The following is a 17,616-nucleotide window of genomic DNA, read 5'->3' on the forward strand; positions in this document are numbered from 1 at the left end:
AAATACACGTGGCTCCTTTTGCCAGACTTCACCTCAGAATTTCTCAGTGGACCCTGGCATTTCAGTGGACGCAGGCTTGCGAACCACTCTCTCGACACATTACAGTCACGCCTTCGTTGAGACAGTCTCTGCTGGTGGATGCTCTCTTCCAATCTCTCCAGAGGCTTGCTGTTTCAAACTCCCCCTCATCAGAAGGTCCTTACAACAGATTCCTCGACCTACGCTTAGGGCGCTCATCTCGATGGTCTCCGTACTCAAGGCCACTGGACCAGTATGAATCATCTGTGTCACATCAATCTGTTGGAACTCAGAGAGTGATCTTTAATGCTCTCAAAGCTTTTCAACATCTTCTTCATGACCAGGTAGTCCTCATTTGGATGGACAACCAAGTCACCAAGTACTATGTCAACAAAAAGGGGGAGACGGGATCTCCCTCCCTTTGTTAAGAAACTCTGAAGGTTTGGGACTGGGCAATCCTCCACAACACCTTCCTCAAAGCTGTCTACGTCCAAGGGGCAAAAAACTGTTTGGCGGACAAATTGAGTCGTCTTCTGCAACCTCACGTATGGACACTCAATTCCTCGCCTCTTCATCACATCTTTTTGCAGTGGGGAACGCCTCAGATAGATCTCTTTGCAACTCCCCACAACCAGAAACTGCCTCAGTTCTGCTCCAGAATATATTCTCCTCATCGCCTCGAGGCAGATGCTTTTCTACTGGAATGGACGAATCTTTTTCTGTATGCATTCCCTCTCATTCTCAAGACTCTTGTGAAGTTGAAGAATGATCATGCCACCATGATTCTGATAGCTCTTCGGCTGAGACAACCTTGGTACTCCCTTCTACTTCAACTCAGCAGCAGGGAGCCATACCTTCTACCAGTTTTTCCGTCTCTGCTTACACAGAGTCAAGGATCTCTACTTCATTCCAACCTGCAGTCTCTACACCTGATAGCTTCGTACCTCTCAACATAACTCCTCTTCAGTTTTCGCAATCTGTAAGAGACATTTTAGAGGCTTCTAGAAAGTCTGTCACTAGACAATGCTACCACCAAAAATGGGCTAGATTTTCTACATGGTGAATCTCTCACGATAAGGAGCCTCAACATTCCTCCTTGTCTTCTGTTCTTGATTATCTTTTGCACCTATCCACCTCTGGCCTCAAGTCTACACCTATCCGAGTCCATCTCAGTGCGATTGCTGCTTTCCATCAGCCTCTCTGCTCATCCAGTGGTTTCCAGATTCATGAAAGGACTTTTCAATGTCAAACTTCCTCTCAAACCGCCTCCAGTGGTTTGGGATCTCAATATTGTTCTTGCTCAATTGCTGAAGCCTCCATTTGAGCCAATGTCTACGGCTCATCTAAAGTATCTCACTTAGAAAGTGGTGTTTCTCATTGTCCTCACATCTGCTCGAAGAGTCAGTGAGCTGCAAGCCTTAGTTGCTGATGCACCTTTCACTGTGTTCCATCATGACAAAGTGGTCCTTCTTACTCATCCTAAATTCCTACCTAAAGTGGTTTCAGAATTTCATCTCAACCAATCCATTGTTCTTCCAGTGTTCTTTCCAAAGCCTCATTCTCATCCTGGAGAATGAGCTCTTCATACTCTGGACTGTAAACGTGCTTTGGCCTTCTATTTGGAACGCACCAAACCACACTGAACTGCTCCTCAACTTTTTGTCTCCTTCGATCCAAACAAATTGGGACATCGAATCTCTATGTGTACCATCTCCAACTGGATGGCTGCTTGTATCTCCTTCTGCTATGCCCAGGCTGGATTACAACTACGGAGTTGAGTCACAGCCCACAAAGTCATAGCAATGGCAGCTTCAGTAGCTTTCCTGAGATCTACATCTATTGAGGAAATTTGCAAAGCTGCTACCTGGTCCTCTTACTATTGTCTGGATGTTTTCTCCAGACGGGATGGCCATTTTGGCCAGAGAGTATTACAAAATTTATTCTCCTAAGTTGCCAACTTCCCACCATCCCATTCTGGTTAGCTTCGAGGTCACCCATATGTGAGAATAGGCTACCTGCTTCTCCTGGGATAAAGCACAGTTACTTACCGTAACAGTTGTTATCCAGGGACAGCAGGCAGCTATTCTCACAACCCACCCACCTCCCCTGGTTGACTTCTCTGCTAGCTATCTGAACTGAGGAGACGCGCCCTGCGCTGGGCGGGAAGGCACTCGCGAATGCGCGGTGCGACTGACTCGAAACTTCTAAGTTTCTACAAGCTAGTCTGCTTGCGAAGCTGTCCGCATCCGGGCTCCGTGGATGGCATTACCCATATGTGAAAATAGGCTGCCAGTTTGTCCTGTGATAACAACCGTTACAGTAAGTAACTCCTTTTTTTGCAGCTGCCTAAAATGGTGTAGTGGGATTTCATGCCTGTACCTGAGCCTCTGCATTTTCCTCAACAGAACCCCCTGAGGAGCAGCTTTCATCTGCTAAGGAACAAGCACTTCCAGAACCAGAATCAGGTGAGATTTATGATCATTGTTATCTATCCAAATTGTTGTTAGCACTTTGTTGGATTTAGGCTGTTTTCTGCAGCTGCCTATCTCCTCTTCTCCATTTCTCTGTGGAGCTCCTGAAGGAAAAATAGTTCAGTACATGACTTTGGGCAGGAAGAGCAGAACAATTAAACAGTTAGAGGTGAAACTTATGAGTCAGTACGTGGCCATGAACACCATAATAAGAGTAAAAAACTGTATCCCCTCCCTAACTCCTCCCCCCCCCCCCCCACACACACATCTCAGATCACTACATACAGAAAGGTTAGTCCAGGGCACATCCCAAGGTATTCAGTATGGAGTGGCAAGTATCTCCAGGCATTATAGTTCTTCCATAGAGCATAAGATAACATCAGTTTCTGTATTGCTTGGTTGACTGGTATAGACCTTACGAATGGGTTATATGCGTCACTGCTACCAGCAGCTGGATGAGCACAAACTTGTATATCAGGCTAGAATCCCGCAGCACTCAGTCTTCCTCAGTCTCCGTTAAAACAGATGGTAAGACTATGTACTGTTGGAATTTTGTTTTGGACTCCTGGGTTCCCCTTTTGTGCTGGATAGACCTTGGACGGGTCCTGCTTGGGGATCCGTCCGACCTTGGGGGTGTTAAACTCGGAGGGTCTCGTGCTGGATCCCTCCCCCCACCTTCCTCCATCTCCCCATATTTTTGTAGAGGTGCCTCAGCCGGCAGCCTGGCCCCCTGGTTGGTCAGCCCTACAGCTTTGAGAGCTGTGGAGTCTGTTCTGAGTAAGTGAAAAAAAACAAAAATCCTGAGGTGTGCCAGTCTAAAAGGCTCAATTCCCTTTAAAATTGCCATTTGTATTGTTTTTTTCATCTAACTGGCACTTTTATTACAGCTAGGGCGTTTTTCAGCAGGCTGGAGCGGTGGGGGAGTCACATCGGCAGCGGTTGCTGGTGGCCAGAGCACCCCGCCGCATGTACCTCGTGAAGAATTCCCTTACTACAGGAGCAGCTAGGGATTCCCTTTTCATGTTGGTCGGTTCCTCAGCCTCACTGTCTGGAAAGTCCCAGGCTTTTCAAACATGACAGGCTGCAGGAGCTCCGATTTTGATGGTTTCAGGTCCAGTTTTGGCAGGAACCTCTTCCTTCATTTCTGTTACCTCAGGTTACCTTCCCCCTGTTCTAGAAATACAGGGGCAAGGTATGGAAGGGTCCCCTGCTGGGGCAGGGAGTCCCTTGGGGCCACCGGGGGGTTTTTTTCGTCTTCGCTGCGGCCATTTTTCCTCCTATGTCCCGGACAGCAACGGGCTTCAAGAAGTGTAGCCAGTGCCAGCATTCGATTTCACTCACGGACCCACACTGTTGGTACCTCAAATGCCTCGGGCCTGACCATAATCCTAAGTCATGCGAGTGCTGTGCTACTCTTCAACCTCGGGCCCTTAACGTCATCAGATTTTAGTGGAGAAATTGTTTGGGATGGACTCTTCAGTCACACCTTTGACCTCGAGCGCGGCCTATGTCCTATCTTCCAACAAGGGTCCTCCTGCTTCCACCAATCCGACCTCGAGCCTCATCAGACCTTCCTCGTTTGGGACGTCTCTGACCTCGAGTAAACCTGCTGTTTTTTCCCCTGAGCTTCCTTCAGATCAGATACCTAAGCAGAAGGTTCCGGCGGTGGTCCTCAAGCTTTCCAAGACTTCTAAGTCGAAGCACATCTCCACTGCCACTTTGGAGCCTATAGCCGTAGCAAGTGCTCCGGTTTCAGACGCGGATCCATCTTTGCTGGCTTCCCTCCAGACCATGTTAGAGTAGCAGTTTATCCAGTTAATCTCCCATACGAGGAACGGTTAAACAAATTGCAGCTATACTCACTCGAGGAGCGCAGTGAGAGGGGGGACATGATCGAGACGTTCAAGTATCTCTCGGGCCGCATAGAGACGGAGGAAGATATCTTCCTCTTCAAGGGTCCCACGACAACAAGAGGGCATCCGTGGAAAATTAGGGGAGGGAAACTACGAGCTGACACCAGGAAATTCTTTTTCACAGAAAGGGTGGTTGATCGCTGGAATAGTCTTCCACTACATGTGATCGAGGCCAGCAGCGTGCCTGATTTTAAGGCCAGATGGGATCGTCACGTGGGATCTATTCACAGGGCAAAGGAAGAGGAGGGATCTATTCACAGGGCAATGGTAGGGGAGGGACATTAGGGTGGGCAGACTGGATGGGCCTTGGCCCTTATCTGCCGTCTATTTCTATGTTTCTATGTTAATGACCAAATTTGGGCCGATGCTGTCTTCTCTAATCCAGCCTGGGCAATCAACAGTCTCCTGCGAGGATGAGCCTCTGCCTATGCCTCGAGCTGAATGTAAGGAGCACAGTCTTTGCAAGTGTCTGGTCTGGCATCTATGCAAGGAATAGATTCTTTGTGAATGCCTCGACAGGAATCTTCACACTCCATACAAGGAGCAGAGTTTTTGGGAGTGCTTCGAGATTCCTCCATCAAACCTCCTGAGTTTTGATCAACAGCCTCTAGCCCTGTAGTATTGCTTACTTCCATCTCTAGGGCGAAGTCTCCTCGATCCTCGAGGCCTGCTTCTACATACCACTCTCATCGTCAATCGAGGCCTTCATCGAGGCATCCATCCAGACATAGGTCTTCTTCCAAAGAGCAACCTTCTTCATCTAGGCTTCATTCCAGATTTTCCAGCTCTTCCAGACCACCAACTCCTTGATCGAGGTCTCCGCGTCCAGACCTCAAGGACTCAGCTGCTTCCACTGCCTCGTCCAAGTCTCCATATTCCTTTAATGGTCATTTCTCCAGAGAGGTTTAGCCTCCGACCCAGGCCGCCTTGGGGGTCCTCGAGTCCCTCTCGGGGCAAGGCCTTGGCGGAACAGCTGTCTTTCTCTGCTTTTCTTCGACAGATGGCTGATGACCTAGAACTTCAACTAGATACTGGTTCTAAGTACTTTATGGAGTATCTCGAGATCATGCATCTCCCTCAACCTGCTGCAGAATCACTTAAGCTTCCTCTTCACAAGCTTTTGTCTCAGACTTTTACACGATGCCTGGAGACTCCTTATACCATACCTGCTGTTTCAGGCAAAATGGACTCCAGATATAACTCCACACTTGCAGCACAGAAAGCTTTTTGGGAGCTTGGTGAGGGCTTGAAACCTTTTGTAAAGACATTAGCTTTTTCTGAACTACTGCCTGCATATGGAAAGGGAGATCAAAGAGTGAAAAACACAGAGGACTTTAATAGATGGCTCAAAGTCTGGTGTCATCAAGAAGGCTTCAGGTACATAGGAGGATGGGGAAATACATGGAAAGACAAGAAGCTATATTGCACTGATGGGCTACATATTACTACAGCAGAAAAAAGAAACCTTGCAGAGAAATTTAGACAATATCTTTCTAGGCATTTAAACTGGAAGGTGGGGATGGTGTATGTATGAAGGACAATTATACAGACCACCCCCGGCAAAAGAAAAGATGTGATAGTAATAAAGATTGCAACACAAACAATATCAGCAATTCATTTCTTAGCATTGCAATAGAAAGTGAAACGAAACAAAAATCTATACGAAAAAGGAGGTTACCGCTGAAAAATAGCTGGAAAACGATGACCACAAATGCTCACAGTCTAAGCAATAAAGTTCATGATCTGCAAGCCCTGATGTTAGAGGCAGATCTAGATATTGTTGCTATCACAGAGACATGGTTCAGTGAATCACATGGATGGGATGCAAACATACCGTGATATAATCTTTTTAGGAAGGACAGAGATGGTCAAAAGGGTGAAGGATTAGCTCTCTATGTAAAGATCAATATCCAAGCGACCGAAATACAAGGGACCTGGGGAGAGGAAGAAGCGATATGGATCGCTCTGAAAAGAGAAGATGGAATTTCTATCTACGTGGGATATTTGGAGTATTGAGATTAAGCATCAAATTAATGCATCTCAGTGGACACGTATTTGGTCTTGGAGGATGAAATGTACAATGTCTGCGTCTATGAGGCAAACATGGTTTTTCCTGTTGCATAGAGCACTCTGAACCCCTGTTCATTTACAAAAATTGGATTGCTCTAAGTCTAATAGAAGTTGGCATTGTCATCTCGAAGCTGGAACTTTAGATCATTTATTGTTTTATTGTCCATTCATTAAGGCTTTTTGGGAGTCTATTTGGGATCAAATAAATTGCTTGTTAGAGAATCATGTAGCATTGTCATATGACACAATCTTATTTGGCATGTCTATGAGAGCTAAATGTAAAATATCTGCTAATAATAACAAGCTTTTGATGATATTAACAGGAGCTGCCATCCAACAAATAACATATAATTGGAAGGACTGTAGAAGGCTGAATTATTGTTTTTGGTGGAATTCAGTTTGTCATGTGTATAAAATGGAAAGAGCGTTGGCAGTTCAAAAAGGTTATTATAATAAATTTAAGGATGTGTGGAGACCATTATTAAATTATAGTAATGAATAAGTTACACTTTTCCAAATTTTAATACACATGTGGATTTGGGGTGGGGGGGTTCTTGGTTTTCCATTAAGAATATATATATGAATGTCATAAGAGATTATTTTCATGTGGTATGTATTAGTTGTATATGAATTTGGGAGGGGGGTGGGGGTTAAATCTTCTTGGTGTATGATATTGAAGATTTTTCAAGTGATGTTGTATTATAATTGTTTGATATTTACTGTACACTTGATGTAAGTTATAAAATGAATAAAGAAATTTAAAAAAAAGGATCCAGTTTAAATGCGCATACATAATCTTCAAGCTTCTCTATGGAATATTTGATCCTTTTGTCCCATTCACTCAGAGGGTGGTGGACACCTGGAATGCACTTCCAGAGGAGGTAGTAGAACAGAGTACGATTTTGGGTTTCAAAATGGGACTGGACAAGTTCCTGAAGGAAAAGGGTATTGAAGGGTACAAATAGAGGGATACTATACAGTACAACATGCTTTAAAGTAATAGATAACTTACAGGTCATTGACCTGGGGGGCCGCCGGGGGAGCGGACTGCTGGGCACGATGGACCTGTAGTCTGACTCAGCAGAGACGATGCTTATGTTCTTATGTTATGACTTTGCCATTTGAGAAACACACAAAGATATAAGTTAGCCTTCCCTTCCGTTAAGGCAAGTAAATCTGCTGGGAAGCTCAGTCGATCAAGTTTGTAGAGATCTGGAATGAACTTCCTGACTCCATTTGGCTTTTAGGGTGGTGGATACATGGAACGCGCTACCAGAGGATGTGATAAACAGGAGCACGCTACAGGGGTTCAAAGAAGCTTTGGATAGGTACTTGGAAGACAAAGGGATTGAGGGGTACAGATAAGAGTAGAGGTATATTATAGGGATGGGATTAGAGGTAAATTAATCAGGGATCACTGTTCAGGCACTAGGCCTGATGGGCCGCCGCGGAAGCGGACCGCTGGGCAGGATGGACCTCTGGTCTGACTCAGCGGGGGCAACTTCTTATGTTCTTAATTATTTCATAAATTCCTGAAAACTTTGTTTTTCTCACAATTTTTAAATGGTTTAACTACAGCCTCAACAAAATGATAATATTATAGTTATTTTTCTTTTGCTTTTCTTATGTACTTTAGTTTTTAATTAGTTCTTCTCACGGGAGCCAGTAAGGAAACTACTCAGCGCCGAGAAGCAGCGCCAAATCGCGCTGCTGCTCATGCAGCTCAGATGGCGAAATTAGATTGCGCAGCCAGTTAGCAGCAGAGCAGGAGTTTGGAAAGCTTGCTCCTGCCCGCTGCACCTCCACCAGCGATCGGCAGAGGACCCACTGCACCTCCACCAGATCGGCAGAGGTATGAAGATAGGGCATGGAGGGGGGGATAGAGGGCAGAGCCTGGGAGGGAGAGTGCAGAGTCTGACAGGGGAAGGAAGGAAGGGTGCAGAGCCTGGCAGGGGAGGGGCGGATGGAAGGGTGCTGGGTGCGGAACCTGACAGGGGAGGGGAGGATAAAAGGGTGCTGGGTGCAGTGCCTGACAGAGGAGGGATGGAGGGAAGGGGGCTGGGTGCAGAGCTTGGCAGGGAGGGGGCTGGGTGTAGAGCCTGACAGGGCAGGACACTTGAATATTAAGCCGCCCAACTTATATTCGAGTCAACCATTTTTCCTCCTTTTTTGGGGGGAAAAAGGGGGTCTCGACTTATATTTGGATCGATTTGTATTCGAGTATATACAGTGACATAAAACGCACTTGTATACTGCAAATACCATTAAGTTCTATGTGGTTTGCAAAGACTAATGATACAAATGAATAAATATCCAATATCTAACTTCCAAAAAATTCCCTATAAAGATACGTCTTTAAGGCATGTTGAAATTGTTGATACAAATTTGAGACTATGAATATGTGAGTAAAATCACTAGTCCATAAGGCTGCCTGAAAAGATAACAATCGTTCCTGAAATTTCTTATATTTACAACCCTTTACAGAAGGGAATGAAAATAATGAATGAAATTTTCTAGAAGTATGACCAGTGCAGTCAGCGATAGAAATCAGTGACATGGTCATACTTCTTTAAATTAAAAATCAATCTGACTGCTGCATTCTGAATCATGCGCAGCCTTTGAAGATTCTTCTGAGTACCAGCAAGATGAACAATATTACAATAGTCCAACTGGGGGGCGCTAGTGAGCGCGATATATGGTGGACGCTTAGCGACGCAGCTCCCACAGAATCTCATCTAGAATCGATCCCCCCTGCATTTTCTGCTGCTATATTTCAGCACACGCAGCATGAAAATTTGTCTCAATCAGGATGGCTTCCACCAAGCCCGGAAAGAGACGAAATACGGACCCGGTTTCGCTGCAGAAAGCGTCTACATCCAAAGCCGACGAAGCCTCTACCCAAACCATATTAGAGGAACTCAGGGCCATGCGGTCGGAAGTCAAGGCCGACAACGAAGAAATCAAGGAGGAGATAGCTGCCTTTAAAAAAGATCTCACAGCGTTACAACTCCAGGTACAGGCGACGGACACCAGGCTGTCTGTAGCTGAAAATAATATAAAAGATCTGCTCAGACAATCTAAGCGCATAGCGCAATTAGAGACTTTGATTGAGGATTTTAGCAATTGCTCTAGGAGAAATAATTTTAGAATACTCGGGATCCCAGAATCTCGTGAAGGGCGTAATATGTCTGAATTCCTACTTACCACTTTACCTAAACTGCTTGATCTCAAATTTGACCTACCGTTTGAAATAGATCGGGGACACTGTGTTCCTTCCAACTCGCTCCCTACTAGAGCCGGGCAATATCCCAGGCCGACGGTAGTGCGCCTCCTGAGATACACACAAGTTATGCGATCATGCAACAAGCTCGTGTCAAAGCGCCAATTAAATTTGAGGGCACTACTCTTCTTTTTGTGCCAGATTTGGGAAAACAAACAGCTAAACTCAGAAAACAGCTTCTGGAATATCGCCCCAACTTGAAACAACTGGGAGCAAGATTTGGCATGATGTATCCGGCCCGCCTCCGGGTCACATATAATAATCATACAAAGGATTTTACTAACCCTATTGAACTGGCTGAGTATATAGAGAACTTGATCCCGAGTACAATCGATTGTACTTGAATACATTAGCGACAGGAAACGAAACACAGATGGGATAGTACGTCTCAGGAAAACAGACGGGACCTATGCAGAAACGGATTCTGATAAAGCCAAACTACTAAATGAATACTTTTGCTCAGTCTTTACTTGTGAGGCGCCGGGGACCGGTCCACAACTGCAAGCAAGGCAAACCTCGGAAGACCCGTTTCAAAACTTCAAGTTTACACCCAGCAGCGTCCATGGCGAACTATCAAAACTCAAGGTGAACAAAGCCATGGGACCGGACAATCTACACCCCAGGATTCTTAGGGAGTTGTGTGATGTCCTGGCGGAACCGCTATCCGTGCTGTTCAATCTTTCCCTAAGTACCGGAAAAGTCCCCATGGACTGGAAAACAGCTAACGTCATTCCATTGCACAAAAAAGATTGCAGAACGGAAGCTGCGAATTACAGACCGGTCAGTCTCACCTCAATAGTGAGCAAACTCATGGAAAGACTTATTAAACAAGAATTAGATACGATCCTGACCGAGGAGAATCTACAGGATCCCCAGCAGCATGGATTCACAAAGGGAAGGTCCTGTCAATCCAATCTGATCAGCTTCTTTGACTGGGTTACAAGGAAACTGGATATGGGGAAGTCTCTAGACGTCATGTACTTGGACTTCAGCAAAGCTTTTGATAGCGTCCTGCACCGCAGATTGTTGAGCAAGATGACTTCGATGGGATTGGGAGTGATATTGACGACATGGGTCAATGACTGGTTAAGCGGTAGAATCCAGAGGGTGGTGGTTAACGGTACCCCCTCCAATACATCGGAGGTGACCAGTGGAGTGCCACAGGGATCGGTCTTGGGACCGATCCTTTTCAACATATACATAAGAGACCTGACTCAAGGGCTTCAAGGTAAAATAACACTATTCGCCGACGACGCCAAACTATGCAACATAGTAGATAACATCACCTTACCCGACAGTATGGAGCAGGACCTGCTCTTATTGGAACATTGGTCCTCGACTTGGCAGCTGGGCTTTAATGCCAAAAAATGTAAGGTCATGCACCTTGGCAGCAAAAACCCATGCAGAACTTACACTCTGAATGGTGAGACCTTAGCTAGGACTAGGGCAGAATGAGATTTGGGAGTAATCATTAGTGAAGACATGAAAACTGCCAAGCAGGTGGAGAAAGCTGCATCCAAGGCTAGACAAATGGTGGGATGCATCCGTAGAGGTTTCGTCAGCCGGAGGCCCGAAGTCATAATGTCCCTGTACAGATCCATGGTGAGACCTCATCTTAAATATTGTGTTCAATTCTGGAGACCACATTATCAAAAAGATGTGCGGAGAATCGAGTCGGTTCAGCGAATTACCACCAGGATGGTCTTGGGACTCAAGAGCCTCCCATATGAGGAAAGACTGAATAAACTGCAACTATACTCGCTCGAGGAACGTAGAGAGAGGGGGGACATGATTGAGACTTTTAAATATATCATGGGCCGCATCGAGGTGGAAGATGATATCTTCTTTCTTAAAGGACCTTCAACCACAAGAGGTCATCCGCTGAAAATCAAAGGTGGGCAATTTCATGGCGACACCAGGAAGTATTTCTTCACCGAAAGGGTAGTCGATCATTGGAATGAACTTCCATTGCAGGTGATTGACGCCAGCAGCGTGCTCGATTTCAAAAAGAAATGGGATATGTATGTGGGATCTCTAGCCGGGTGAAGTCTGGGGGTGGGTCATTAGCGTGGGCAGACTTGATGGGCTATAGCCCTTTTCTGCCATTATATTCTATGTTATGTTTCTATGAATCATTTGAGACTGGCATATCATCTGCTTTTACCATTGTATCTTGGCAGCAACTCCTTCCTTCACAGGCTTGTTTCAGTATGCCACCATGTTGGATTCTTGATTTGATACTGTACCTGTAATATGCAGGGGTTCATAATTTTTGTTTGCATGATTCTGCTGGGCAGTGTTGCTTTGGAGTTTCACCTGGCTCACTGACCCATGGTTAATTGTCTAGTTCATTACATTACATGAGCTTTCTAGTTTTATTTTTTTTCCTTTTGACTGCTTGGCTATCTTTTATATCTTATTTAATTGTCAATGGATCGTATGCTCTTTTCTATACATGTTATATAGAACGTACATTATTCACCCAAGGTGATATTGTGGATCACCCTTAATACCTTGTAACTAAGGTGTAACAATCAATTTTTCATGGCCCTCAGAGATGCCACCCAGGGATCAACACGATCATATCCCTCGGCTTTACACACCCAATCGTCATCGGGTCAATATCTAATGTGAAAGTGATGTATAGATTTTAACTTTTCTTTTTTTCTTTTTCTTATTTTCCTGTGTATGATAAACTCTTATTACTAATTTTAAAACAATAAATATGACTATGAGTTTAAGGTAAATACTTAGCTTCAACGGGATGGTAAGTAGCAGTTGGTAAGGGATACATAAGCCAACATGTTTCACCCCTAAGAAAATTGTGGCTCAGGTTCTTGGATGATATCTTCTTCCTTTGGACTGGATCGGAGATTGAATTGATTAATTTTATCCAGTGGATCAATACGGTGGACCCCAATTTAAAATTTACTGCAACGTATAATTGGTCACAAATTGAATTTCTGGACATTACAATACACAGGGGGGGTACTACTTTTGAGACCACCCTGTATAGAAAACCAGTGGCTAGAAATACTTTATTACATTTTGGAAGCTTCCATCCCCACAGACTTAAGACCAGTCTCCCTATTAGCCAATTTCTAAGGGCCAGAAGAGTATGCTCTGATTTAAGTGAGTTCCAGAGGGTGGCTAAAGATATTAGCCAACGTTTTCGTCTCCGGGGCTATCCAGAAAAATGCATCCACCAAGCATATGTAAGGGCTCGTTTTGCCCACCGGGACCTCCTTCTTCAAGATTCTGATAGGGGGTCTCGTTCTGCCCGGGAGGAGGTTGAACTGGTCTGCGTATTGCCATATTCTGTAGTTGTTAATATTATGGTGAGATCTATCAGGGAACATTGGCACATTTTAAAGAATCTTAGGGGTTTGGTCGACTTTCCCCTTATTACATATACTAAGGGCATTACTATTGGCCAACTATTGAAACGTCGCAGACCAGTCCATGAACCATTGGGCATGCATGCTCCCTGTTCCCATTGCCAATGGTGTGACAAGATCATAGGGGGTAATGTTTGGAAGGACCCATGTACTGGAAGAGTCATTCAAGCTAGAACATACACAACATGCAAATCGGCTTGGGTTATATATGTTATTGTATGCCCTTGCCCTCTGGTGTATGTGGGTCGCACCAAACGTGCGATACACTTGAGGCTCAATGAGCATAAATCCAGAATAGTGACGAGCAACTTATCCGCACCCTTAGTTCAACACTGGCTGTTAAAACAACATCAAACAGATCAGATTAGATGGCGTGTCATTGACACTCTCAATATAGAAGGGATACAGGGGAATTTGGAGGCTAAGTTAAACTATTTGGAACAACAATGGATATACCGCTTAAATTCGGTTATCCCTCAAGGGTTAAACCTTGAATTAGAGTGGTCATCCCTTTTATGATTTTTCGCTGGGAGTACAAATTTCTTTCCCTATACCAATATGATGGGAGGATAGGAGAAAAAAAGAAAAAAAGAATAAATCATTTACCTTTCCCTTCCCCCAAAGTGGGGGTGTGAGTAGAGGTTGGGTCTTGTCCCTCCCCCTTCCCACCTCACTTCCGGGTTTTGGGATATTTAAAGCCATCTTTGAGCACGCCGCGGCCATCTTAAAAAAACTTAGATCGGGTGGCCAGCCGTGTATAACTAGTATAAAAGGTATGAATATATATATTTATGGTGTGAATGGTATATATTTTATATGTTACGCTTAGCGTTTTTCACACTTAAACAAGGTTTCTTGTTTGCAGGGATAGTAGCCCTGAAGAAACCCCCTTCTTAGGGGTGAAACATGTTGGCTTATGTATCCCTTACCAACTGCTACTTACCATCCTGGTGAAGCTAAGTATTTACCTTAAACTCATAGTCATATTTATTGTTTTAAAATTAGTAATAAGAGTTTATCATACACAGGAAAATAAGAAAAAGAAAAAAAGAAAAGTTAAAATCTATACATCACTTTCACATTAGATATTGACCCGATGACGATTGGGTGTGTAAAGCCGAGGGATATGATCGTGTTGATCCCTGGGTGGCATCTCTGAGGGCCATGAAAAATTGATTGTTACACCTTAGTTACAAGGTATTAAGGGTGATCCACAATATCACCTTGGGTGAATAATTAACAGCACCTTGTAAGAAAATATTGTTTAAACCTATTGTCCTAATATAGAACGTACACACTTAATTCTATATCCTCTAACAGTACATGCCTTTCACATGTGTCACCTTAAATGTTAAAGCACTAAATAATCTCATCAAATCTAGAAAAATTTTGAATTACATTTCCTCCTTATCTGCGGATGTGATCTTTCTCCAAGAAACTCATTTAGATGCTGCCTCCTCTGCTAAATTATCTCTCCCCTGGGCACATCCGCCTCTCTTCTCCCCTGCCGTTGATAAAAAGAATGGTGTTATTACCTTTATTAGGATCCTAAATCACATAAAGGTCCTTTCACATTGCACTGACAACCAGGGGAGATGGGTCTCTACAAAACTATGTATAAATACCCAGGAAATCTATTTCTTAAATCTTTATGGACCCAATACAGATGACTGTTCTTTTTTCACTAATGTAGCTGATCAGCTTAATAGTTATCAAGATATTCCTTTCGTTTTAGGAGGAGATTTTAATCTGATAATTAATCCTATAAAGGATAGAAAATCCATATATCGACACAAAAAATCAAAGACATGGTTATGCCTACAAGATATCATAGCCCAATTTCGGTTAACTGACCCATGGCGCATAACTCACATGGAGGATAGGGAATATACCTTTTTCTCTGCCCCTCATTCCTCTTACACGAGGATTGACTATTTCTTGACAGGCCCTTCCCTAGTTAAATCCATTCTCCATTCCGAAATTAAAACAATTAGTGTATCCGACCATGCTGCAGTCCTCCTATCTCTAGACACTCTACATCCCCCCTCTCCACAGAGAGCTTGGAGGTTCAATTCTTCTCTCTTACAGGACAGGAATTTCTGTGAACACATTTCAACAGCAATTCAGGAATATTTCTCTTTAAATTCATCCCAAGATAGTAACTGGATTTCAGTTTGGGATGCGTTTAAGGCGTATATTAGGGGAGTTATAATCTCCTATAATGCTTATTTAAAGAAGAGTACCAAACAGAAATTAGATACTTATGAATCTGAACTCAAACACCTGGAGACATTACATCAAACGAACCCTAGTGACATCCAGACACTGAAGAAACTCCAACACACTAGATTTCAATATAACACATGCCTCAGTAAAACGGCTGCCTCACAGGTTTTTATGAGTTCAGCTAAATACTATTCTGATGGTAATAAATGTGGCCAACACCTTGCTTCATACCTAAAAGGGAAACGTAATAAGACTACTATCCCAGCTATTACTACTGCTGATGATACTTTGATTACTGACCCAAATGAGATTCTTACACAATTTCACAGATTTTACTCAATCTTATATACATCTGAACTCCAACAAGAATGCACCTTTGTCCCTTTTCTTAAAGATTTTACACATAACACATTAACCAATTCCGATAATATTGGCTTGGAATCTGCTATTTCTATTGAGGAAATTAGTGAGGAACTCGATCTCATGTCCACCAAGAAGGCACCTGGCCCTGATGGCCTACCGACTGAATTTTTTCAGGTGTTTAGAAAATGGCTCTCCCCTTACTTATTGGAGTTTTTCAAATATCTGCAAAACACTGGAGACATCAGGGGATCTTTTATAGAGGCAACCACTATTGTACTACCCAAGCCCAATAAAGACCCGCTTAAAGTTCACAATTATAGACCTTTATCCCTAATCAACTCAGATGCTAAAATATATGCTAAAATTTTAGCTAACAGGTTACAACTGATCTTACCCAAATTGATTAACTCTGACCAAACTGGTTTTATGGCTAACCGTCTATCTAGTGACAACACGAGAACATTTGCTCACATAATTTCTCTTGCCAAATCTCTAGACTATCCAATTGTTGCTGTTGGCTTAGATGCAGAAAAAGCCTTTGATCGTGTAGAATGGCCATATCTTTTTAATGTCATGTCATGGTTTGGTTTGTCTCCTAAATTTATCAATATGGTAAAGGTATTGTACTCATTACCGACTAATAAAATTTATGCTAACCAATATTTTTCCTTATCCTTCAAACCTAGCAGAGGAACGCGACAGGGGTGCCCATTATCCCCTTTACTCTTCAATTTAGCTTTGGAATCCCTTCTAATTGCAATTCGTACCTCACCTCACATCCAAGGATTCACCTACGCTGGAGTGGACGTCAAACTTTCAGCATATGCAGACGACGTCCTGTTATACCTCACACTAGAATCCATCTCTCCTTTACTTCAATTGTTGTCATCTTATTCTATTCATTCTGGATAAAACTCAACCTCTCCAAATCGGAAGTAATGCCATTGAACTGTCCGGAAATAGGTCAGTCCATTAAGGATCTTGGCCTATTATGGTCACCCAATCAATTGAAATATCTTGGTCTATACTTCACACCTGACTTGGATGCAACCTCAGATCATAATGCTGACCACATTCTTGAATCAGTCCGACTCCTAACTTCCACCTGGTCCCCATTAAAACTATCCTGGTGGGGCAGATTGGATACAGTAAAAATGATGATCTCTCCTGTAATCAATTACACTCTGAGTATGCTACCTGTCTTGATGAAACCTGCATTCTATACTAAATTGGACAAAATCCTTACAGCTTTCCTGGAACAACAAACCGCCGCGTATAAGCTTACAAAAGCTAAGGAATGTCAAAGAGTCAGGAGGAGTTAACTTTCCTAATTTCAAAAACTACCACATTGCCTTTCTGCTTCGACAAGGCTCCAGATGGCTTCATACCACTGATGTCACCTACATAAGAACATAAGAGTTGCCTCCGCTGAGGCAGACCATAGGTCCATCTCGCCCAGCGGTCCGCACCCGCGGCGGCCCATCAGGCCCACTGCCTGAGCAGTGGTCCCTGACTAATTTTATAGCTTACCATTTAAATTTATCCCTATAATCTACCTCTATTTTTATCTATACCCTTCTATCCCTTTGTCCTCCAAGTACCTATCCAAGGCTTCTTTGAAGCCCTGTAGCGTGCTCCTGCTTATCACATCCTCCGGCAGCGCATTCCATGTATCCACCACCCTCTGTGTGAAGAAGAACTTCCTGGCGTTTGTTCTAAACCTCTCCCCTTTCAATTTCTCTGAGTGCCCCCTTGTACTTGTGGTCCCCCTTAATTTGAAAAATCTGTCCCTGTCTATTTTTTCTATACCTTTCATGATTTTGAAGGTTTCTATCATGTCTCCTCTAAGTCTCCGCTTTTCCAGGGAGAAGAGCCCC

General features: G+C 43.7%; 1 protein-coding gene across 1 annotated transcript in view; it reads left to right on the plus strand.

The window, feature by feature from the left end:
• Positions 1 to 17,616, plus strand: part of AK9 (adenylate kinase 9) — a 1,007,389-nt gene that overhangs the window by 564,142 nt on the left and 425,631 nt on the right. The window contains exon 23 of the mRNA XM_033936269.1: positions 2,424 to 2,483. Coding sequence (XP_033792160.1) covers positions 2,424 to 2,483 — 60 coding nt within the window. The remainder of the gene's footprint in view (positions 1 to 2,423; positions 2,484 to 17,616) is intronic.

The sequence above is a fragment of the Geotrypetes seraphini genome, chromosome 3 (assembly GCF_902459505.1).
Source record: "Geotrypetes seraphini chromosome 3, aGeoSer1.1, whole genome shotgun sequence".
NCBI lineage: Eukaryota > Metazoa > Chordata > Amphibia > Gymnophiona > Dermophiidae > Geotrypetes > Geotrypetes seraphini.